At 41.3% G+C, this 25,013-nt stretch overlaps 3 protein-coding genes across 10 annotated transcripts in view; 2 read left to right on the top strand and 1 right to left on the bottom strand.

Moving 5' to 3' along the window:
- The first annotated feature begins 415 nt into the window (after window positions 1-415).
- Window positions 416-11,994, top strand: dtx3lb.3 (deltex E3 ubiquitin ligase 3L b, tandem duplicate 3). The gene is given in 11 exon segments (XM_058631206.1): window positions 416-657; window positions 942-993; window positions 5,009-5,068; window positions 5,988-6,156; window positions 6,287-6,426; window positions 6,523-7,659; window positions 7,744-7,961; window positions 8,083-8,146; window positions 10,925-11,344; window positions 11,440-11,657; window positions 11,762-11,994. Coding segments are annotated over 10 exon segments (2,532 nt in total). The 5' UTR covers window positions 416-657; window positions 942-957; the 3' UTR covers window positions 11,832-11,994.
- An 87-nt stretch (window positions 11,995-12,081) lies between these two features.
- Window positions 12,082-25,013, bottom strand: part of LOC131460698 (low-density lipoprotein receptor-related protein 1-like) — a 117,783-nt gene continuing 104,851 nt past the window's right edge. For 4 of the 6 annotated variants that reach the window (XM_058631413.1, XM_058631412.1, XM_058631410.1 and 1 more), the window contains 22 exons: window positions 24,527-24,633; window positions 24,306-24,438; window positions 24,081-24,203; window positions 23,870-23,992; window positions 23,653-23,790; window positions 23,443-23,580; window positions 23,205-23,324; window positions 22,800-23,065; window positions 22,500-22,681; window positions 21,663-21,769; window positions 21,431-21,550; window positions 21,132-21,308; window positions 19,495-19,635; window positions 19,233-19,406; window positions 18,979-19,140; window positions 16,448-16,631; window positions 16,246-16,353; window positions 16,090-16,160; window positions 15,878-15,971; window positions 15,734-15,772; window positions 14,832-14,976; window positions 12,082-13,876 (listed from right to left, as the gene is read on the bottom strand). In XM_058631413.1, coding sequence (XP_058487396.1) covers window positions 13,736-13,876; window positions 14,832-14,976; window positions 15,734-15,772; window positions 15,878-15,971; window positions 16,090-16,160; window positions 16,246-16,353; window positions 16,448-16,631; window positions 18,979-19,140; window positions 19,233-19,406; window positions 19,495-19,635; window positions 21,132-21,308; window positions 21,431-21,550; window positions 21,663-21,769; window positions 22,500-22,681; window positions 22,800-23,065; window positions 23,205-23,324; window positions 23,443-23,580; window positions 23,653-23,790; window positions 23,870-23,992; window positions 24,081-24,203; window positions 24,306-24,438; window positions 24,527-24,633 — 2,993 coding nt within the window. In that variant the 3' untranslated portion in view covers window positions 12,082-13,735. The remainder of the gene's footprint in view (window positions 13,877-14,831; window positions 14,977-15,733; window positions 15,773-15,877; window positions 15,972-16,089; window positions 16,161-16,245; window positions 16,354-16,447; window positions 16,632-18,978; window positions 19,141-19,232; window positions 19,407-19,494; window positions 19,636-21,131; window positions 21,309-21,430; window positions 21,551-21,662; window positions 21,770-22,499; window positions 22,682-22,799; window positions 23,066-23,204; window positions 23,325-23,442; window positions 23,581-23,652; window positions 23,791-23,869; window positions 23,993-24,080; window positions 24,204-24,305; window positions 24,439-24,526; window positions 24,634-25,013) is intronic. The other 2 variants (XM_058631414.1, XM_058631411.1) reach the window with 1 other exon arrangement.
- LOC131460700 (delta-type opioid receptor) overlaps window positions 19,081-25,013 on the top strand; it is a 35,125-nt gene continuing 29,192 nt past the window's right edge. For 2 of the 3 annotated variants that reach the window (XR_009240403.1, XR_009240404.1), the window contains exons 1-2: window positions 19,081-19,149; window positions 19,230-19,418. The gene's annotated coding sequence lies outside the window, so the exon portion shown is untranslated. Of the gene's footprint in view, window positions 19,150-19,229; window positions 19,419-25,013 lie in introns of those variants that run through there. The other variant, XM_058631415.1, reaches the window with a different exon arrangement.

Here is a 25,013-nt window from a genome sequence, read left to right on the forward strand (position 1 = left end):
TTATCACCAAAAAATATATGTACATATAAAATATAGGAAATTGTGGCACTTGAAAGCAAACCCTAAATGTATTGTGTTCCAAATGTTCCAACAATTATCAATGGATAGAAAACAATATTTTTAACTAAATAAAATATTAAACGTTTTATACCATGGGCTTCAGTTTATAATAGTCTAAAGAATAATGTTTTTAAAGGGGGAAATACGTTTGTGAACCTAAAACTTCCTGGTTTTAAGTAGCACTGAATTAAAATGCAGACATTTATTTTCGAATTTAACAATAATAAGATGCTGTACAGCAGTGGTTGTCAATTATTTTCCTTCATGATTTTAAAGATCCTTTTCTCGTCACAAAAATCCAAATATCGCGATGTTACAGAAAACGAGCTACCTTTTACACTAGACCCCAAGTAGGGATTTGACGGGATTTGCACTGTTACTTCCTTGTCCCTTCACCAGTCTTAACAACAAATCATTTTCTCAGTCCCGCCGTAAACAAACTAATAAACATCGGTGTGGGTGGAACATTATCTTGGCTGAGGTGATAATGAAAGTTATCGGCTGTGACTGCGACGTCGACGTCGGGTAACACACAGCAGCAGCAGTAACACTTTCGCTTTCATTTACGGGGAAGAAAACTCAAGTGAAGCACAGAAGGTGAGTGGCATAAGCTTCGCGTCGTCATTTTAAAGTATTATCAATGGCGTATACGTTAAAATATGACAACTGTCTCAGTATATTATAATAATCTAATGTCAGTTGAGTGACGTCGACAGCTAAGTGTACGACCAACAGCGAGTGGAGTTTGTCTGGTAGTTTTGTCGTAACCGAAAGTGCAAAGTAATGTCGACATTTTCTGAGAACAGTTTATTTATTCACTGTATATAATAAAGCTTGTTTGTTTGAACATGAAAGTAAACATTATCATTAACGTCCTATAGGAAGGAGACTGTCATCATGTCAAAAGACGAACAGACAGAGCCCATGGACTTTGTGAGTACTTTTTTAATTTCATTTGTTAAATCATTGGTTGCCTAACTTTTGTCCATTAATGAAATAAAATTCAAAGAATTATTAGAAATTGAAGTAGATAGTCACACTTTGTAAAAAAAAAAAAAAAAAAAAAAACACAGGTAAGAAAATAATAATAACATTAAATTTAACATTAAATTAAACATTAAATGTCATATGATTGAAGACTGCTAAAGTTCTTCAGCTCTGGGCAAACAGAGGTATAAATCTGAGGTAAAGATAATTAAACATTCAGAAGCTTCAACACATACAAAACTGTGCTGCCCGGATCCTCACAAAGACTCGAAAATATGACCATATCACACCAATACTCAAATCCCACAGGATTGAATACAAAATCTCACTACTAACCCACCAGTGCCTCTATGGTAATGCTCCAACCTACTTGAAGGAGCTAATCACCCCTCAACCCACTCCACGACACCTCCGCTCCGGCCAGGCAAACGTCCTGCAAATCCCAAGGACCAAGCTCCGAACAATGGGAGACAGAGCCTTCTGCCACGCCGCTCCCAGTCTTTGGAACGCTCTCCCTGACGACCTGAGAGCACCACTGACCCTAGACACTTTTAAAAAAGGCCTAAAAACCCACCTTTTTAAGAAAGCTTTTTAAGTTTAATTGGAGACGTTCTCTCTCCAATTATTTTTATTTTATTTTTATGTATGTAGCACTTTGAGATTGTTTGTTCAATATAAAGTGCATTACCAATAAAATTCATTATTATTATTATTATAATAAATAACACTCATAATTTACATAACTGACATCATGACCTGAAAGTAGGCACTAAGACCATACTCCACAAGAAAGTGTTTACTGACATTATAATGGGAAGTAGGCTCATATGACCAAAGAAAATGGAGGACTTTTTGCAACCAGGAGTTAAGTATAGTATATTACTTCTTACTTCTAACTGTCTTTATCTGGCAAATCAACGCCTACTTTTGATATATGGTTAAACAGGTTTTACTCAAACATGTTTACTTACACAATGCAATAGAACAGCAAATGGTTTTGAACTTGAAAGTGAAAGTCTTCTTTCGGGTGCAAAATGGTGCACAATGATCAAGCAAAACAAATTCAGGTGGGGATATCAGTCTCTATGAGAGTCATGTGGGAGCTTTTTAATGCAAGAGGCTGCCATCTCGACAAGTTTCCTCAGCAATGAATGTACACCGGGACTTAATGAACTGAAAAGATAAACCGATAAGCTGAGTTAAAAGTTACTTAAGTATTCCAAATAACAACAAAATGCAGGCTTCAAAAACAGAGGGGAGCTGATTAACTATGAAACACAACTAAGCCAAATGTTCACTAATTAACAACACAAACCAAACAAATGGCAAAGCAATCACAGCTCAAGCGTGTCCTCTGACACCATGTGACTGCTCTTCCTCACCAATGAAGGCAGGTGTGCAGTCAGCTGAGGAGGGAGGTGGCATCTAAGGAGCAAGCAGGAAAAAATGTGTTACACAAAATGCAACAAGAAGCCGAAATAAAACCTTAACGTGCATTTTGAAGATGAATGGTATGCAAATGCCACTGTAGTTTCCTTGACACATATTGAAAGGGGAGGGGTGAGCAGAGGAGTCCTCCATTTGTTGTGCAAGTCCACAATTATCTTCCTGATATCTTGGCTGACTTCTTTTGACTTTCCCATGATGTTACACAAAGAAGCAGTGTGTTTCAGGTCTACCTTAAAATACATCCACAGGTGTGTCTCTAATTAACTCAAATGTTGTCAATAAACCTATCAGAAGCTTCCAAAGACATGACATCTTCATTTGGGCTTTCCCAAATTGTTTAAAGGCATAATAATCTTAGCGTATGTAAACGTCTGACTTCTGAAGAAAGTAATAAAAAATTGTCTAAAAAAAATCAACTTTTGCTTTCAACTGTACGTGTGTGAAAGCAAAAGTATGAAAATGATGACTCAGGTCACTAGAATAGATTAACCTAGTAACAAAGAAACTTTAATTTGTTCTAATTTCTATCTCACTGTATCTCATATAACTTTTGTTATGAACACATTTTATAGTAATGTAACAGGTTTCCATTAAGTGCACTAATTGAATTGAATGACTTTATTCCTCCCCCAGGGGGGAAACACACATTCACACCAGCTCAGTTAAGAAAGGTGAGAATAGAATAAAGGTAAAAATAAGAATAAAAATATAGAATAAAAATAAAAATAAGATAAAATAAAAATACAATACAATACAATACAATAGTAAGACAAAAATTACCAAAAGATAAAAAGTAAAAAAGATAAAATTACACTCTAATATAGAGTATTATCAGGGAAAGTGAGTGGACATTTAAGAGGAGTTAAATATCCGAACAGCAGTGGGGATGAAGGACTTTCGGTAGCGCTCTGTCCTACACTGAGGGTGCCGGAGCCTGCCGCTGAAGGAGCTGCCAAGCCCCTCCACAGTCAGGTGCAGTGGGTGGAGTGTGTTCTCCATGATGGAGGACAGTCTGGATAACGTCCTCCTCTGTCCCACCTCCTCCACCGATTCCAGCGAGCAGCCCAGGACAGAGCCGGCCCTCCTGACCAGCCTGTTCAGTTTCTTCCTGTCCCGGTCCGTGCTGCCCGCTCCCCAGCAAACCACAGCATAGTGGATGGCAGAGGCCACCACAGAGTCAAAGAAAGTGCGGAGTAGAGGTCTGCACACTCCAAAGGACCTCAGTCTCCTCAGGAGGTGGAGGCGACTTTGACCCTTTTTGTAGAGGGCGTCGATGTGAGTGGTCCAGTTCAGTTTGTTATTGAGGTGAACACCCAGGTACTTAAAGTTATCCACCAGCTCGATGTCCGAGCCCTGGATGCTCACCGGTGGGTGTGGTGGGGTCTTTCTCCGGAAGTCGATCACCATCTCCCTCGTCTTTCCGGTGTTCAAGCACAAGAAGTTGCTCTCACACCAGTCCACGAAGTTTTTGATGACCGACCTGTACTCCAGCTCGTCCCCCTCAGACACGCAGCCAACAATGGCTGAGTCATCGGAGAACTTCTGGAGGTGACAGCTGCTGGAGTTGTAGGTGTAGTCTGAGGTGTAGAGGGAGAAGAGGAACGGTGAGAGCACCGTCCCCTGGGGAGCCCCGATGCTGCAGATGGCCACCTCAGACCTGCAGTCCTGCAGCCTCACATACTGCGGCCTGTTGGTGAGGTAGTCGGTAATGGACCTAGTTCACTTTTGAATCTTTTATTGCAAGAGGCCAGGTGTATGGAACACAGCATGTTAAAAGCAGACAGAATCTGTACACTTAAGTGACCGAGACAACTTGATGTAGGTTTTTACCGCTGCCACCAATTTCCCCTGTATAATACTGCCACCTAGTGGATCAAATATATGCGACAGGGCAAACGCACACACAAATCCCAAAACACAAGCAGCAGAGAAAAGAGACCTTTGTAAAAACCCTGCAGTTTTTATGATTAGTATCGTAATTTGGCAGTAGTTCACCCTGGGCATATAAAAGTGTGCTTTTATTACATCTCAAAGTTGATAATAATTTCGTAATAAAAGAGAGCATCTGATTTGAATTTTTTTCAAACATTGTACATTACAACTGATTTACAGTTCACTATCAGATATCAATGTATACAGTACTTTGTACAGATACGTCTGTCCAGTTAATAGATCTCTGAAACATAGCTGCAAGGGGACGTGCTTTCAAACATGTACACAGATACAGTGATCGGAGTGTTTTATTTTGAAAACCGTATGTCCTTAAAAATCAGCTTGACTGCAGGCTTTTTACCGTTAATCCCTTTGTAATTCAGGCATTAAAATTCCGCGTCAGATAGTTTGACTACGGAGAAAAGTCGCCCCCTTTTGCTGTTTATGTTTGTGAGCGAGTGAACAAAAAGTATGAAAGAGAAATGAGAGGCACTTGCAAGTCATCTGCATGTTTGCATTTAAACCAAGTGTTAACAGCTTCTTTTTTTCTTTTAAATATCTCCCCTCCCCCCTCACGCAGTGTGAAGAAGGCATGAGTAAAACTCCGCCCCCTACAGCATCATCTGAGGAGCCTGCTGAGGTGGGTGATTTTGAAGGACTTTGTGTACTTTACCCTATGTCTTCAGATTTTATGATCAGTGTCTTAATTTGGCAGTAGTTCACCTTGGGCGTAGCTTTTATTACATTTCAAAGTTTGATAATAGTTTCGTATTAAAAGAGCAAATCTGAATTTCAATTTAATTTAATTTTGTTTCAACAAATTGTACATTACATCTGATTTACAGTTCACTATCAGATATCAATGTATAAAGTACTTTGTACAGCTGCTTATGTCCGATTAATAGATCTCTGAAACATAGCTGCGTGGAGATGTGCTTTCAAACATGTACACAGATGCAGTGATCTGAGTGTTTTACTAGTTTTACTACGGAGAAACGAGTGTCTGATAGCTTGACCGCAGTAAGATAACCTCTCAATAAAGGTCTTTTAATAAAGTAAGAATGAAGTAGTCCCTGAGTAACGTAAGCGGCTCACCGTAGAGCTGCACGACAGCGAGCACCCCCACAGACCTGGAGCACACTGGTGTTTTCTCTCCTGCTGGTGTTTTGGGATTCGTGTGTGTTTTCGTTTTTTTTGCGTCGTTTTGATTTTGCAGCGTGTTTCTGTTGATATGTTTTGTTTCTTTCTGCAGATCATTTTACTTTCGCAGCACGTTGTTCGCGTTGCGTTTGTTTTTGTCTCCGTTTGTGTTTGTGAATATGCAGCTGGTTTCTCCTCCTTCATGTGTTTTGGGTCGTTGCAGTGTGTTTGCCCCTGTTAAACTTAATTATGTTAAAAAAAATGTATGTGTGTGTAATCTGTGGCATTTATTGTGTAATGTTTTTAATTTGAAAATGCACAGGCACTGGTATTGTTCAGTGCCCTCTTACCATTTTAAATGAATGGTTTCCGTGGCACTTATGTTGTCTTGTTTTTGGGCTATGATGACTGCATTACAGGAAGAAGATGTTAAGCTCTCTATCATCTGGTCAGAGAGTAATCAAACACCAAAATATAAAATGGATTTGCAGAAACTCCTCCAAACTTGGCTCAGTACGAATCATTGTGGAGACTGCCACGTTAAATCCGCCTCGGAACATGATGCTTCCATACGTGTACTTGCCTCAGGTGCAGTATGATTTGAGTTGTTAAGTTAAAAGTGGTTCTCATCACCAATAGTAAATTTTGCATTGACTTCAATAATATAGTAATTGTATTTTATGTTGAGGTAAATACATCTGTGTTCTTCTTTTTCAAGCCCTGAAAAAGCTTGACGGATTGAGGGGACAGACACTGACCAGCAGAGACGGGAAAATAACAGTCAAAATACTGTCAATTTGTCATAAACAAACACATGAAGCTCCAATGAACCTCCCTTCTGCATCAGACCAGCTAGATGTATGTATTTAATGTAAATCAGTTAACAAAATTATACATAAATATGACTGTATTTATAATAACTGATGTATACTTAATTATTTTATTTTTATCCAGAAAAAAGTGCATCTAGGAGGAGGAGCTACATCCAGCTGGTCAGCAGCAGATTCTGAGGCTAGAGAGGAGACATGCAATGTCCCAGTTCCCCATTTCTGGTATGTGAACCACATCTTCAAGGAGGAAATTAATCGTATAGAGATAAAGAATAGAGTTACATTTGGAGCACATGTGACGGTAAAATTCGAACCAAACCAGGAAAATGGAGACCCAGCAAATGCTCTGGCCGAGTTCACACACCTGGCCCAGAAATGCTTATCTGAATCTCAAGGCTTTGTGATTCCTTTCAAAGTCATGACTCCAGAAGAATTGAGCAAGATGCTCGGAGTCATCCAAGAAAGCCAGAACAAGCTTCTTCTCACTGTGTCCTCTGAAGAAATAATGGTATGTGGGCCAAGCCAAAGCCAAGATGCCTTACGGTCCTTAAATACAACACGGAACACTTCAGCAAATACTAAAACAACATGGGCTTCCAACAACACATCAATGACCATTAGCATGGCCATCAAAGATCCTCTCGTCGAAGGACTAACCCTCGACGAGAGTCACTGGAAACCTATGAAGAACTACTTCAAAGAGAAAATAGCAGAGATTAAGGCTCGGTTTGATGTGCACTTCATAGAATCAGTTAGCACTCGAGGAAAAGTGAATGTCAAAGCTTGCTCCAATAGATCTGCTGGAAACATTGCATTGGAAAGCCACGCAACCAGAGCCCTTCTTCGTCTGTACCAGACAAACATAACATCACCCTCAAGGTCCAACTTCACCCAACACTCCATGATGGGGTCCAACAGCTCAGTGAAGAACAGGAATTACCAGTCAGAGGGGGCCTCTGGTGGAGCCACTGGAGGGGCTACAGCGGAAGACGAGAAAGACACAACGTGCCCTATATGTTTGGATACATTCAAGAATAAGACACAGCTCAAGTGTAAACATGAATTTTGTAAGAAATGCCTGGAACTAGCAAAGGCTAACACTGGACCCACGTGTCCTGTGTGCAAAGATTTCTTTGGTATGATGGAGGGAAACCAGCCAGATGGAACAATGTCATGGAGGAGAGAATCCTTTCCCCTCCCTGGTTACCCACGCTGTGGCACTATAGTCATCGACTATGATATTCCTAGTGGGAAACAGACGGTAAATGTGTTAGATATTTGTTGGTTTTATATACTTGCATGGTGATTTTATAGCATTGATGATTATCATGTCTTTTTTTTGCAGGAAAAACATCCTAAGCCTGGAAAACACTTCAGTGGTATTAATAGATGTGCTTATCTGCCAGACAACAAAGAGGGTAATGAAGTGCTGAAGCTGTTGAAGAAAGCATTTGACCAGAGGCTCATTTTCACTGTTGGGATGTCCAGAACAACTGGAATGGACAACCAGGTGACCTGGAACGACATTCACCACAAAACCTCCACTGGAGGAGGACCAGAAAGGTACAGTAGCTAAATCGTTTTCTTAATTAGTGTATTTATTTTTTTTATTGTCAGATCTCCAGAAATATTTATATATTATCTTATAGTATTATAAACCCTTGTGCATTCTGTCTTTCCACAGTTTTGGGTATCCTGACCCTGATTACCTGAGCAGAGTGAGAGAGGAGCTGAAGGCTAAAGGCGTCGTGTGAACCTTGATACAAAATGGCTTTGAAGGGTTGTAGTCATAAATCAAATGTTACTTTCAGGAAGTAATTCAAAACAAGCAACTCCTAATTTTCATCAAATTTTCATTCAATATCAAATTGTGTGCTCTTTCTTCTTTCTTTGTGATGCTGTCATTGAGGGTTGCTTTGAAATACAGGGGTCTGCATGTGAGTCGTGGTAGTCCGTTTAAAGTACTGACACTTTTCTTTCTTAATCACTCGTGCCACCAGTGTCTGAAACACAGATGCCTCCCCTTAATGTAAACATGTCTGACCGCAGGGACCCAAAGAATAACACATTTCAGTCACATTGAGCCCTGCTTTAACCCCTGTGATATTTTAAGAATATATGAGCTACTTTATCTCACCACCAGACAGCCTTTACGGACTGGAAACTGAAGTTTGTCAAGTGTTCAGTACACGTACCGAAGTCTGTAGTGTTTATCAGTGTTTTTAGCTCCAAACGACACGGAACGTTGTACCGCTGCTGCCTTGTTCGGTTAGGTTAATCCAAGAATGTCGAAAAGATTAAGTCACAAAATGAAACGGGAGTGGTGCAACAGCTCCTGTGTGCTGTCATGAAACTTCACCTGGTGAAGAAATAGTGTAGACTTAAACAAGCATATATAGATTTTACTAGGTGCGTCTTTTGTTAAAGGTTTTTCCCTTGTGTCCCCGCCGGCAACCATGTTTTCAACAACAGTAAGTAAGTCAACACCAACTGTGTATCAGTATCTCAAGATAAACCACACTTTACAAACTATCCTTTTAATGTTTAGCGACACGTCATCTTCACCTTCTGTTATTATTTTTTATTAAGTAAAACGTGTACAAAAATGAAGCTTTCAGTTTTCACATTTAATAATATGTACGCAGTATAAGGAGTATGAAGTATGGACCTGGAGCAACCCCAAACGGGAGAAGCCGAAAGAAGAATATGTTTGCAGTATACTTGCCCCGCTTGCCTGTTCATCAAGTAAATAAACTGCTATTATACGACTGTACACAGAGTCATCTTCAGTTTTTCTGCACAGGCTGTGAACATGACAGAAGTCACACACTACCATTTTCACAACTAAGGATTCCACAGTAACACAGCTTGGAATATGCTTCTGACATTGTGGTTAGTATCTGAGTGAGTCAGACTGACTCGGATAAAGAAACACACTTTCATCCTTAAGTACTTTCACTTAATGTTAAATCAACATTTGGGACCCGTTAGTGTTGAGAACCACAGCCCTACCTAAATATTGTTGCTGACCATGTCCACCTGTCTTCAGGTGGCTACTTCCAGCAGGATAAGAGACCATGTCAATAATGGCACATCATCTTCAATTAGTTCCTTAAATATGTATTTTGGGATGTGGTGAAATGGCAGACTGGCGTCATGGATGTGCAGCTGCAAAAGCTGCAGCAACTGCATGATTCTATGGCGTCAACATGGGCCTAAATATTTGAGCGATGTTTCCAGCATCTTCATTCATCGATGCTGGTTAGAGTTAAGGCAGTCCTGATGGCAAAGTGGGAGATTTCAGTGTCTGTCAGAGGCAGAAGTAACACAAAAAAAACTGGATGATTGGTTCATTTGTACAGAAGAGTATTAGGGCCACATGTAAAACAAAACAAAAAATAAATAAAATTGAAAGACAGAATTCTGAGCAAACAGAAAAAGACAAGCAAGAAACCTACACAGCATGTAACAAGTAGCTTAAATGTAAGCGTGGTGTGTGTTTCACTTTCAGAGGAAGAATCTTTCATGCAAAGGCCACTGTGTTTCTGTGACACATGTAGAACAGTTAGGGGTGAGTTAGGGAGTCCTCCCTTTGTTATAATCTGCAGTCTCACCAGTAGATGTCAGTCATTTTCAAACACTGAAACTTTAAATCCTGCGAGCTGTCCAGGGTGGACCCTGCTTTTTATCCTATGTTAACTGGAATTGGCTCCAGCTCTCCTGCAAATGTCAAGTGGAGGTTAAGTGGTAGACAATGGATGGAGGGCAGGACCGGCCCAAGCCTTAATGGGGTCCTAAGATGAATTTGATTTGATTCTGATCACCAGGGGGCCCCAGGGGGCCCCAAGCAGCCGCTTAGTTTGCTTATGCCTTTGAATAAATCTGAATTCAAAATATAATTCTGTGATAAAATCTTATTATGTCAGACTAATTGCCAACATCAGTTTGTTTAAGGGCAATTTTACAAAGGCACAGCACAGGAAGTGTTACAGATGTGGTTTGCCCTGTAGAACACTCCCACCTAAACACAACAACTTGATATACATCAATGACTTGCATGTAGTACATTAGAAAAACAGCTATTTTCCTATTTTAAACTTTTAAAAGGCTTGACAATTTCTTTATTTTTGTGGAAACTTCCTCGGAGCATGATGATTTGATATGTGTACCTGCTTAAGGTGCAGTATGATGTGAGTTAAGTTCTCAGCACCAATAAAAAAACACTTTTCATAGTTCTTTTAAATTCTGAGCAGGATGCTCAGGATCACACAAGAAAGCCAGAACAAGCTTCTTCTTTCTGTGTCCTCTGAAGAAATAATGGCAGGTGGGCCAATACATCAATGGCCATTGGCAGGACCATCAAAGATCCTCTCACTGAAGGACTAACCTTTGATGAGAGTCACTGGAAACCTATGAAGACCTACTCTGAAGAGCAATGCCAAAGATTAAAGGCTAACTTTTAATGTGGACTTCATAGAATCAATTAGCACTCGAGGAAAAGTGAATGTCAAAGCTTGCTCCGATAGATCAGCTGGAAACATTTCATTGGAACATCACCCTCAAGGTCAAGCTTTGCCCAACACTCCATGATGGGGTCCAGCAGCTCAGTGAAGAACAGGAATTACCAGTCAGAGGAGGCCTCTGAAGGAGCCACTGGAGGGGCTACAGCGGAAGGCGAGAAAGACACAACGTGCCCTATATGTTTGGATACATTCAAGAATAAGACACAGCTCAAGTGTAAACATGAATTTTGTAAGGCATGCCTGGAACGAGCAAAGGCTAACAGATGACCCACGTGTCCTGTGTGCAAAGATGTCTTTGGTATGATGGAGGGAAACCAGCCAAATGGAATAATGTCATGGAGTCGAACATCCTCTTTCCTCCCTGGTTACCCACGCTGTGGCACTGTCGTCATCGACTATGATATTCCAAGTGGGAAACAGACGGTAAATGTGTTAGATATTTGTTGGTTTTGTATACTTGCATGGTGATTTTATAGCATTGGATGTTTTCCTCACGTCTTTTTATTCTCTCTCTGCAGGAAAAACATCCCAAACCTGGGATTTACTTCACTGGTAGTAAGAGAAGTGCATATTTGCCAAACAACAAAGAGGGTAAAGAAGTGCTGAAGCTGTTGAAGAAAGCATTTGACCAGAAGCTCATTTTCACCGTCGGGACGTCCAGAACAACTGGCGAGGAAGACCAGGTGACCTGGAACGACATTCACCACAAAACCGCCATTGAAGGAGGACCAGAACGGTACAGTAGATAAATCTTTTTCTTAATTAATATATATTCTTTTTTCAGTGTCAGGTCTGCAGAAATATTAATATATCATATTATAAACCCTTGTCTTTCCACAGTTTTGGGTATCCTGACCCTGATTACCTGAGCAGAGTGAGAGAGGAGCTGAAGGCTAAAGGCATCGTGTGAACCTTGATACAGGATGTCTCATCAAGCCCGGGATAACAATCCTCATCCCTAACTGGCTCCCCTTCTACTGGAACCCTCTCCCTGATCCTGCTGTTTGTTTATCATTTGTTAAAAGTGCTATACAAATAAAATAATGAAGATACAAGGAGAGTATTGTAGTGTGTGCAGCTGATGATGTGGCTCACTACTGTACGGTGTCATTGGACATAAACGTGAAGAAGAAATACAACACGCTGTAAACAAACCATGCTTGTTTTCTGTACAATTTTTCAAAATTTTATTTATAACAATATCTGTTATTTTGTTTGTAAAGTACTCCAGCAAAAATTAAACATTATTCTCTTTCCAGAAGAAAGTCTGAGCCTCCATGCATCGTGTACTATAAAAGCTATGTGTCATTTTTTTTTTCATTAAAAAAAGACTAATTAAAAAAAACAAAACAAAAAAACAATTCTGAAAATGCATGTATGATTTTGCAAAAAAATGATTGTACTTTTCTCTCAATTTAAGACAAAACGTATACAACAGCGTAACATAACACTCGGTGACAGGTAAGCGAAAGGGGAAAAAAAAGTTGTTATTGTCGTTACATTAAAAAAGAATCGTGTTGTTACTTCTCACATGCATTAAGATAATGGCTGACACATTTCTGACAGAAGCAGCATTTTTGGGACAGAGGCTGAGTGTAAGGATGTGTCAGAGCGACCAGAGTGGTAGCATTAGCAGCAGCAGGGCAGAGCACGGGAGATCAGAAAGAGCTTGTTACAAAAACAGATAAATGCTGAACAGAACGCAATTATACGACCAAGTCATTACAAAACTGCCAACATACAACCTCTGATCCTCTGAAGGTAACAAGAGAAATCTACTCACGAAGCCGGGACGAACACGATCTGGGTTTTACAAAGTAACGGACTAGAGAAATAAACAAGCAAAAGACCCATTCATTTTTTCTTCTTTTTTTTGAAATCAAGGTTTTCCACCCAATTTATCTCAACCGCAGCCTCTTTTTCCTTCTGCAGGAAGAACCATGTAACACTCTCCTCCACTTCTTTACATCTGATCTACACCCACCACTTCATCTGGAATGTTTTTACCCATCACCAACTCAACAATCACACATCCTCCTCCTCCTCCTCTCGCTTCAGCGACACATACAATGTAAGAAAAAACATCTTACGGCAGCAAGCCTACACTATACCTTTAAAACATGATATTCTGTGCAAGGAAGACAACACAATCATTTCATGGACATTGTTCTCTGAGCAAAAAAAAAAAAAAAAAAAAGTGGAAATACCGTAGTTGCCACCTGGTGCTGACATTTTACATGTGCTATACACAAACGGTGCAATCACAAATCTGTCTCACCACCTCGCCAAGAGACTCGCAAAGACAACATAATGTACCGCTTTCTTTTCTTCTTCTTCTTTTTTTCTTTTAGAAAACTTTGAGTTTTGCCTTTCCCCGCTCAAAGTCCACACATACAACAAACAGTTGGCACTGGTGAAATGGAACAAGGTTTTTTTTTTCTCTTTTCTATACAATTCATACAAAAATAAAAAGTTAAAATTGCTTCAATGATAGCATCTTTTCTTTCTAATTCTCATGTTTCCATTTCATTTTGCACAGAGGTAGTGGCTATTTAGGTAAAGGGTAAGGGACAACGTGTAAATTAAAAATCTCTCATAGAAAATGTTATTCATTTTTGACCAGCGGAATCTCATAAGAACAAAATATAATACTGCAATCACATACAAAAGTAGTCCTTCATTTTTGTACATTTTATACAGTGTTCACACCTTTTTTTTTCTTTTTTTTAATCAATTTTTTGTTGCTTTTTCTTTCTTTAAAAAGGCAAGAAGAGGGGTGTGTTTGGAATAGCATGATCCAGGCCGACGGACAGGCTAAGCTAGTGGGTCCACAAGAGGCTCCTCGTCCCCACGAGATAGCAGCTCCTTTTTCTCGTCTGTGCTGGCCAGAGAGTTGCGACTGTTGTGACCTCCCATGTACAGAGTGGCGTATACTGGGTTTGTGAAGTTAGTGGGCTGGAAATCAATCAATCGAAAATGAGTTATTACATGTGGCATACAGTATATTGTATTTCAGCACACATCATATGAACATAATTCAACAAAGCGTGCGTGGGCTGGGTGTTTTAAAGTCTGTTGTCTTGTACTGTCACATGCCCCTTTCAAAGGGATAATTCAGGGGAAAACCAGATTTCATCCACTTAAAAAATGGTTTACCAAATAAAATCTACACCTGCTTTAATCTACAATATCTTAAAGGAATACTTCACCGATTTGCATTTAGCTTTGTATTACTAGAATAGGGCTAGTATTTTTGAAAAATTGTGCTTCCCAACTTCAGTTTCCCCCTGAGTCGAGAAATATCTTCATTCTTCACCACTGACACTTGGTCCGAGGCTTGAAACTGCAATGCTAATCCCGCTCTTTTTAGACCCACTTGTAGGGGGGCGGGGCCTCATTCCCAGAATGTAAACAGTGTCGGCCATCTTTGCTAACAGTTAAGCTAACAGGACCAAGTGTCAGTGGTGCGCACGTAAAAAAGAAGAGAATGAAGATATTTCTCGACTCAGGGGAAACAAAAATACTATACTACTATACTATTCTAGTAATACAAAGCTAACTGCAAATAGGTGAAATATTCCTTTAACGATACAAGGGAGCGGAAACTGAAGCTTTCACTCTCCCACGCCAAACTCCATAGAGAAAATCAGTGTTTTTAGCTTGCATAACACAGGAGACGCTGGTCTACTGCTGCCTTGTCAGGAACGTTTTTATCACTTTGCTGTTTGAAATCCTTCATCCAGATTTACCCGAGTCACAAAAAAAGGACATTTGAACTTACTGACAGCAGTAGCAGTGGATGAACACCTCCTGTGTGCTGTGACGTAAAATCACTGATGTGCTCTATGGACTTTGGTGTGGGTGGTGAGCAGTTTACAAAACACACACACACACACAGAGTTTTCTGTACCTTGTCTGGGTCCAGCGTGAAATCTGCATCCAGCAGCTCCCCAGCATCGTCATCAGGCTCGCCCTCATAGATCTTGTAGGCGGGGTTTCCAATCTCAACGTTCATGGCCCCGTTTGTCATCCTTTGGTGCTGGAAGCCCTTGGCCCTACACAAAGTATTAAGAGCAACATCACACCTTCATGTCTTACTCAAAGTTATAGGAGCCTAAACAGGGCAAGCAGGGACACAGCCACGTTACAGAGGGAGGAGAGAGGCACTGCATGACTCTCACCACCATCCACACTGAGGAAACTAAGCCACAGCACAGGCACCTACATGTACACAAACCCAGCATTCATGTAGCCCAGGACCAATCCAGACACAGTGAACCTGGTCACAGGACAGTTAATGTACACAGTGTTCTTTTAAAACCACAGTAAAGCTACAATAAACACATGGATTCATTCTATCTACTATGGTTTCTACCTCTGAGTAAATGCATTTTCCAGTCCGAGCTTGGAAGAATGCTGTTGCACTGTCTATGTCTCAGCGGGTCAGAGACACACTACCACTATACAGACCACAGCACAGTACACTGGTACAACGCAGCACAGTATGATGGACAACACTATGAGAGACCTACAGCACTGACAGATCTATTCAATGTGTCGATAGATCTGCCCCAGAGCTGCTCAGTAGATGCTGATTCAGAGGAGCAACACTGTCGGGAGAGTGACGAGCTACAGCTTTCATGGACATCAGAAAGAATGGCGCGACATTCACCACAGGACCAAACACTGCACAGCAACCAAGACTCATGAGTGAAAGACTCAAGGAGAGAGAGAGAGAGAGAGAGAGAGAGCATCGGGATGCAGAACTGAAGTATGGAGAGGAAAAAGGGGGGTAACCCTGACAACCGTTACCGCAAGTGTCTGGAGCCGGTTTTGCTGTGCCGGCTAGACCTGAGGAGCAGAAGAGATGCCATTACAGAGAGGAGGAGAAGGAAATAAGGGAGAAAAAGAGCGGAATGCAGAGTGATGTGTCCGTTGATTGTGTCTGTTACTCACCCTCTCATCCTTCTCCTGTACCAGATCAAGGCTCCTCCAGCCAGCAGAACCAGCAGGAGCAGTAACAGCACAGGGACGACTATGGAGGCTGTGCCTATACACACACACACACACACACACACACACAAACACACATTACATGGAGAAGTTGTCCTCAATCACATCCAGTTTTAGAAACACAACCACTGATGTCACGGCAGCTGTCGACTTACGTCCACCTGATTCCGAGGGTTGGTTTTCAGCCACAGATTGGCAGCGATGCCCTGACCACCCCGGTGAACATCTACATGCAGAAGAAGGAACAAAACACACATGTGTGTGAGCTGGTAAATATTCAGACGCGATTGAAAATGACTGCGGCTCCTTACCTGCACTCAGGAAGGCGAGTGACTGGGTTAATAGAGCACTGGCCATTTGCACAATAGTCGTTTGTGTCACATGTGTAACAGCTGGGTTGGACTCTGCCATTTTTGCAGCTATTGAAGACAGAAACACAACAGTCACAAAGATGACACAACTTTGCGACAGTGTTTTTCCCGGTGTCGCACGGTGTAAGTGAAGTTTTCTTACCGGCAGCTGAAGTCTCCTGTTGAAGAGAAGCTGCTGCTGGGGATACACTCGCCGTCACGACAGTAGTGACACTTGTCTATTTCGCACGTGCTGCCCATGTACTGCGGCAGACAGCGGCAGAGCTTGGAGCCATTCTCGCTCTGTAGACATGTACCTTTGTTCAGGCAGTGGCCTTCACACCTTCCTGCTCACACACAAATACACAAACACGTGAGTACAACTCTTACCAGTCACGTTACAATAATGAGATTTGATAAAGTTAAAGGTAGAGTCAACAGAGGCCAAGGGAAGCAGCTTTACTTCCTCTAAAATGTCATAAAATAATTTCCTGCATCAAAACCAGTGGAAGCGCAGCTTCAATTGATCTACATGGCGATTGGATAAATGCAGCATGATTGGACGACACAGTGTTTGGTGCCTACTTTAAATTTGTTAAAATCACACATGAACACAAGCTTTCACAGCCATTGGAGTTATAATCATTTCTCAGTCCTTCAGGAAAGGCTACAACTGTGTGTACAAATCGACAATGTCACTTGACAAGGGGCTGCTGCACTTTGTACTTTATTTTGATACATTTACTAGTTGGGTATTTTATTTTAGAATGCATTTTAATGTGAAGTTTATACAGATGTAACCCACACGATTTCTAGACCCATCTACTATGTAATTTGTTTATCATGCCCACCACAAGGTGGCGCATCACCTCCATATCCATTGTCATGGTCGCGGAGTGCGTTCTCGGTCTGATACAAACACCCTGATGAAACGATGTTATGACCTGATGAATGCAGTGAGATGAACACATTGAGGGTCGAGTTTTGTATTTTCTTTTGGATAAGAAGAGCTGTTGCACCATGCAAACCTTCTGTATGAGCTCCGGTGAGCATGGTTGCTGCATGTTAGGAGGCTAAGCCTCATTATTAGCTTGTTGATAAAGTTTTGTTGTGAAAATGCCTTTATTGAAATACTTTCCTAAAAACCAGTCGGAGTTACAGCTATAACGCTATTTAATGTTTAAACTCACTGTGGTATTGTGTTCATAATTGTGTAAAATAACATTAAGAAAATTGCTTGCAATGTTAGCGATAGGCTAACGCTGGCGATGTTAGCGATAGGCTAACGCTAGCGCTGTTAGCGAGATGCTAACGCTAATCATGTGTCGTGATAGCAGTTATGCTGCTCCGGTATTCTAGTATTCAACGTGGATGCTAAAAGGTAGGTGGCTAAGCCAACGGAAATACAAATAGCACATGATGCATGATTCTGTTGACATGATGCCAAGTTATGGAAATGATTTCTAACTTATGATTGTTATATTGTGATTTGTTTTACTGTGATTATTTTAACATTTATGTTGGTAAAACAATTGAATACAGTTCATTTACAGTTAAAAAAGTTAATATACATATATGCTACAGTTAAAAAGATAAATGTTGATTAAAATGAGCTGTTTGAAAATATAAATATAGCTCCACAAAGGTAAATAAGTCTAAATTAAAATGTAACTTCATGATGGAGAATTGTGTAATGGTAAAAATATTTATATGGTAAATGTAAACATGGTTAGACGATTATACTGTATATCCTGCCACTGGGTATATACATATATGGAAGATATTCAGAGTACAAGTAGTATGAGGTCATGTGATGAACAGAGATATTGTAGTAATGATATGTTTTCTGCACTATGTGTGTAGATTGTTTTTTTTTGCTTGATTAAGGAATAGAGCATTCTGATTCTGAACCCTGGGAGGTTCAGTGGCGAGCTAGGACAATCAGTCGACTGCGGATGAACAAAAAACACACAAAATCTACCCTTCCAACTTTTATTTATTTATTTATTTTCCAAAAGAGCTCTATTTTTGTATTTTATTTTCATTATTGCAAGTTCATCATTGTAAGGCAATTAATTGTCAATGTTCACTTTGGGTCATTTGAATGATTAAGGTGTCCGGCTTCCCGAACCTAGAAAGAATGTGAGTGACGTTAATGTGCTTTTGTACAGAAAGGCTAAGGGCACTACACAGACATTCACATTGTGATTATTACTTTAATGTAGTCTTATTGTTCACCGGCTGTGTTTGTTTATTTGTAATTTTTCCTCTGGTTGATTTTTTTATTTTTCTACATTTTAAAAAAAAAGTCCAAGGATTTCACCTCCTGTACGTTTGTGGTCAGCACAATGTATCCATGCTGTCTTGAGGGCAACAGGTTGTTCTGCCACTTCTCCAGGTCCTTGAACTGGAGATCAAAACCTGACCACAATTTTTCCCGGCTCTTTGGGGCAGGGCATGATTTCCCACGCTTCTCAGAATTGCTGATGCATTTCAGAGCATCTGCGAGAACGTGCTCAATTTCTTCCTCAATCGTTACTAAGATGTTTCGCTTCAAGATGACCACATAAATGGGACATTTGACATTTCGATGCTTCAGATACTTTAAAGATTAAAGGTGGCAGCAGAAAGAGACATCTTACAGGTTCTCTGCGGCTGTATTTAATAAAAAAAAGAAAAGGAAATTACACTTACTGTACTGGCATTGGTCGCCCAAGAAGTCAGCAGGACATCGGCAGGTCGGCTGATTTCCAGCACTGACTGTGCAGTTGCCTCCATTCTTACAATAATTCTTACATGTGTGCAGGTTACAGCTCGGCCCTGTGAAACCTGTCGGGCATCGACAGGTCGGAGAGCCTGTGGAAGGTGAGAAATATGCATCATATTACGAAGCTAGCTATGTTTTAGTCTTGCACTGCCATGTTTGACGATGTTATCATCTACAGTACCTGTAGGAGACGGTGTACATGTGCCTCCGTTCTTGCAGTAGTCTCTGCACTGGTCAATCTCACATCGATCTCCCCCATAATTGGGCTGACAGCGACACTTGGGTTGCTTGTGGGCATTCAGGAAACAGCTGCCACCATTCATACACTGGACCAAGCAGGGGCCACTGGGAGGAGCTGCAGAGGACGGTGAGAGTTGTTTTTTTTGTTAAGTCATGATGCTGAGCCCGAGTTCTGTACATGGGAATGTGTTCAGCGCACTCACAGATAGGAGACAGCGTGGGAGTCGGCAGCTCCACACACGTGCCGTTGTCCAGCGTGCGTCCATTGGGACACGTGCACACTGGTCCGCTGGGGCTCAGCAGACACAGCCATTCACATTTCTTCCTGTCGCATGGATTTGGGACTAAAAAAAAAAAGAAGAAGAGGAAAAGAGATAAACAGATTAAATTACTTCCTGCTCCAACCCTCTTCTTCACCGCATGCGTTGATATATAGCACAAACCAAAGTTAGGAACTTATTGCCTCATAAAGAATAGTTATCAGGTAGAACCTTATGTGACTGTTTAAATTAAAGACTTTATGTGCACAGTTACGCATAGAAACATTCTCATTGGCCCTGGGGACTGATAGATTTAATGCCCACAGATTGTGTCTGATGTGTTTGAATTTGATGAGGTTGAGAGTGAAATTTGCTTTTCTGTTTTACTGCCATATTTATGAGGTGTGTACTCCTTTGTTTGGGTGACTATGAAAAACTGTAAGTTGTGCTTTAGAAAAAGAAGCTTCATTATAGCAGCCTTTACACATTTTGTTTTAATTGCTGTTTAAATATTTTTATTATTATTTTCTTTTTTTCCTTCCTCTTGATGGGATGCAATGTAATAATGAAATGATTTGTTTTTGGACTGCTGCAACATCTTTTGTTATCTTATAAATAAGATATAAGCGTTCATTTCAAAATTCTTTGTTTGTTTTTAAATCCTTAAATGGTCTTCTACCTCTCTGAGCCGCTTCGCCCTTGCACTCCTCCTACACTCTGATGTACCAGAATGTAAAAGGAAGCTGCTATGCCTGGATTATGCATGTTAGACACATTCCTTCACTGTCCATTCTTAAAACTTATCTTACAACCCACTTTTACTCTTTGGCCTTCAGCCCAGTATGAGGCATTTATACCTGTTTTTATTGTAAGACTATTGTTTTTACCTGTGTTGTTCTTTCTAGAGGTATTTTATTGTTTATTTTTAATTGATGGTGATCTGTCCAGGGTGTACCCTGCATTTCACCCTGTGTCAGCTAAGATTGGCACAGCGCTCCCCGTGACCCTCATGTGGAGGATAAAGTGGTAGAAGAGAGATGGATGTTTCTATATTTTATTTATCCTTGATGTACAACACTTTACTTCAGCTGTTGTTGTTGAAATTATTGTTTTATGTACTGTATGACAGCTTTAGAGAGTTTAGTCTAGTTTAGTTAGATCAGATTTACATCCATGCTGTGGACAATTACATGAGTTGTAATGTATATGCGCCATGCATTTATTGTTTTTTATATATTGTTCTATGTGCCTCATAATAATAATTACGGTATTAGGGCCATGTAAAAAAAATGAAAAAATTAAAGAAAAAATAAATAAAACGGCATGAATTCTGAGATTAAAGTCAGAACACAACTTTTCCTCAGAATTCAGAATTTCAGAATTCAAAATTTTTTTGGGCCATAAAAAAAATTAATGAAAGACAAAATAAATAAGTCATTCTGACTTTGATCTTTGACTCTAATGTAGAATTCATGCTGTTTTATTTATTTTTTCTTAATTTTTTTTTTTTTTTCTTAACATGTGGTCCTAATACCGTAAATAATAGTATAATAATAACAGTAATATTTTTTGTTACTAACTCTCTGGTTGCTTGTAGCGGTGGTACAGAACTATATCTGTGGCGTGGTTCATTCCAGTTGTCAGGTTCTCAACGGGGCCTTTGCCAAATTTGTTGACTCTGAAGACGTAGTTGTTCATGTAGGTGACGCCGTAGACGTAGTCCTCAAACACATCAATGCTGAAGGGATGATGGAGTTCTGTGTGGAAGCAGAGCAGACACATGATGACAGTTTTTCCTCTCACACGTGTGTGTGCGTGCGTGCGTGCGCGCGTGCGCCCTGGTTAATGATGAGCGTGAGCATGTACTGTGTCACTCAACTGTTCTTAATGCTGTTTGCTGCCACGACTGCATCACTGCCGTTCAGCCTCACACTGCAGATCAAGGAGAGTTTAGCATCGGCCCAGTATAAGCGCTCATTGAAGTAGTCCACCGCCAGACCTGTGCAACAACAGAACAAGAGGTAAACATAGATTTAAAAAAGTCTTTATACGCTGTGTGACACAGATTATAAGGAGAGGAGAAGATGTTTGTGTGCAAGTGTGTGTTTTACCAGTTGGCCACTGGATGTTTTCCTCTACCAGTGTCTCTCTCATGGTTCCATCCATAGCAGCCGTTTCAATCTTGGGGTGGTTGCCCCAGTCTGCCCAGTACATTTTCCTAAAGGAGAACATGGATGAGCTCCATTCGTCATTACTGCGTTCACTAATCTGCATTGTTATTAATATATGGACTTATTTATTTATTTTTCTTATGCATCTTCACCCTTAAAGTAGAAGTGCATAACTTTCAAATATGAACTAATTTCTGTTACGGCCATGCGGTGGTGTATTGCTTAACAACCTGGTTGGAACAAGGGCTTTTCTGTATGGAGTTTGCATGTTCTCCCTGTTTGTGCGCAGTCCAAAAAACATGCAGATCTTAACTGGGCACTATATTGAGCGTAGATGTGAATATGAGAGTGAATGTGAATTTGTTTGTCTCTGTATGTTGGCCCTGCGAAAGCGGTGGTGGGCGATGGATTGATGGAATGTACGTTATATTCAAACTATTGTCAAATGAGTTTACACTGGTTAATGTGTGACGTCGCCTCGCTACACACAGGAAGGGATTTGTTTTAGGGATCTTTCAAGGCAGATGAAGGTAACAGTAAATACTCCTTCAGCAGTTTGATGGTGATGATAAATGTTTCTTGTACTCGCCCGCCCCTGTGCTGCCACTGTATACACACAAACGCTCTATAAGTCAGGTTTGATAGTATTGCCTGACAGAGCCTATTTTCAGATGTAGTACGCAGCATACATATGATGTTACATCGTGTCTGAAGTCTGAACAGAGGCAGAACAACATGAACAAAAATCTACGCACTGCAGCTTTAATGACCACTCACCCTCTCTGCGGGTCGACCACAATGGCATACGGCTCATCGATCATGCCAGAGATTAGGGTTTTGCGGTGGCGTCCTCCACTTATCTGGGCGACCTCGATGACATCTCTGCCAGAGTCAGTCCAGTACAAGTTGCCTGCCACCCAGTCCACAGCGATGCCTCGGGGCATCTTCAGATCTGGGATCTAGACCCAAACACACAGAAACTGAGGTAAAAAAACTCTGAAAATGATCTCTCTGTAGCCAACCTGTTAATACTTTGCATCATACACATATAATATGAAGGCAAACGTGCACAATTACCTCCAGGTTTGTGACCTGCGAGTCAATTTGGCGTCGGTTACGGTTGTTGTTCGGGGAGGAGGAGGAAGAAGGCAACTCGTAAGAGGAAATGCGTCCTGTGTGCCAGTTTGTCCAGTAAATGTGATTAGTCTGGACGTGAAGGTCCATGGCATCGATCCGCACATTAGCGTCGCCCTGGAAGATTTGCTCGTAGCGCCAGTTTGGCATGGAAGGGTCCAGGCTGCGGATCTCATTGTCATCAGCAATGTAGAGCACCTGTCTAAAAGCTGCGGATGCACAGAATAAATTATGTGTGACAAAGAGGAGAAACAAGCAAATCAATCACTGTGGCAGAATGCAGGACATCACTACATAAACAGTCAGTGGAATGATTAACAAATGGCCTGTTATGGTAAAAGTACTCACTGTCAGCCTTGCAGGTGTCATTGATTCTGGTGAAGTATCTGTCGCAGCTGCACTTGTAGGAACCCTTTGTGTTGTTGCAGATGTGGGAACACACTCCAAACTGCTTACACTCGTTCTTATCTGCGCAAACAACCAAGGCCACACGCGGTTAACACGTGTTTTCCCGCCTGCGATAAAACTGTAGCCACAACACGTACAAGTTGTAAACAACGAAGCCAACGCAGAGCAACCCCAGTACCTTCACATCGGTTACGTCCTTTGGGCAGGAAGCCGCGTTTGCAGGAGCAGAAAGAGTCGGTGCCGTTCACCACACAGTAAGCTTCATCGCCATCGCCGCACACTGTCCTGTTACTGCGACAGTCATTCAGCACCGTGTCTGCAGGCAAAGTGGCATTTAATCATTTGAAGTACACTCTCATTGCCGCAAGTGCAGCGTGATACGACGCACCTTTCTTATTGCAATTGATTTCATCAGAGCCGTAGTCCTCGCAGTCGTTGAAGTAGTTGCAGCGCAGGTTGGAACTGATGCAACGTCCATTGGAGCACTGGAACTCGTCTTTCTGACATGTCGGAGTATATGGAGGCGCTGGAGGAGGGTGTCACACAATTAGTCATTATCCCTTTTACGATGGACTGTACAACTTTTCTTTCTCTGTTAAACTCACGGCAGTTAAGTTCATCACTGCTGTCCCCACAGTTATTGACTCCGTCACAGCGCTTAGATATTGGCAGACACACGCGGTCGTTATGACAGCGGAACTGTCTTCTGGGTGGACACTGGAATTTCACTTAAGGATAGAAGGAGAGAGATGTCACAGGTGGTGGAAGGACACACGAGTAGCAGGATATGAACATGTGAACGGCAGGAAGTCTCACCACACTCCTCTGGGTTCTCATCAGAGTTGTCACCACAGTCATCTTCACCGTCACACTTCCAGCCCAGGGGCTTACAAAGAGTGTTGTTGCACTGGAACTCATCCAGGGGGCAGTATCTGCCCACTGAAAAACGAAGGGGGAAAGAGGAGATGAATTATCTGCTCAATGTATTCACATTTTCAACGTAATGTTTGACTAAACCTCTGATAGGAAACAATCCATTACCCCCACTGTCACATTTCTCCTCATCACTGCCATCCATGCAGTCTGCATCAGCGTCACAGCGCCAGCGGATGGGGATGCAATGGCCGTTTTTGCACTGGAACTGATCACTGTCACACTTCACATCACAGCCATTCTGAGAGCACAGAATCACATTATGTCCATTAATAGCCCGACAATGTCAAAGCACAGATTTAATTAGCAGGAAAATGAATGAGTTATACCTCATCTGAGCCATCAGCGCAATCATGGTCCCCGTCGCACTTCCAGCGCCCAGCAATGCAACGGCCATTTGTGCAGGAGAACTCGCTCTCCGAACACTGACGAGGCACTGGGGGACAAAGAGGAGACAGCTTAGAAGGCTGGGGGACGATAATGAGGACGGGACAAGGAGTAAAGGCAGGGAGCAAGGAAAAGGGATAAGGAAGGGAAAGGAGAAGAGGAAACAAGTGCGAATAGAGCAAACGGCTAAAAAAAACAACAACACAGGTTTTTTTTTTTTTAACTGAAAGAGCTGAACGTACATGAATAACAGAACAGAGGTGGGGATGGTACCACATCCTTTACTCATAGTAAAGGAGAAAAAAAAGAAAAGACAAGCTGGGGCCCACAAGAGACAGGGAGTTGAAAATGGTTGGGGTGTAACTGTGAAAACACCTACCTCTGGCTCACAGCAACAGGCCAGTGTGAAATGCAAAATAGACATGACAT

This window comes from Solea solea, chromosome 6, assembly GCF_958295425.1.
Source record: "Solea solea chromosome 6, fSolSol10.1, whole genome shotgun sequence".
Taxonomy (NCBI): Eukaryota; Metazoa; Chordata; class Actinopteri; order Pleuronectiformes; family Soleidae; genus Solea; species Solea solea.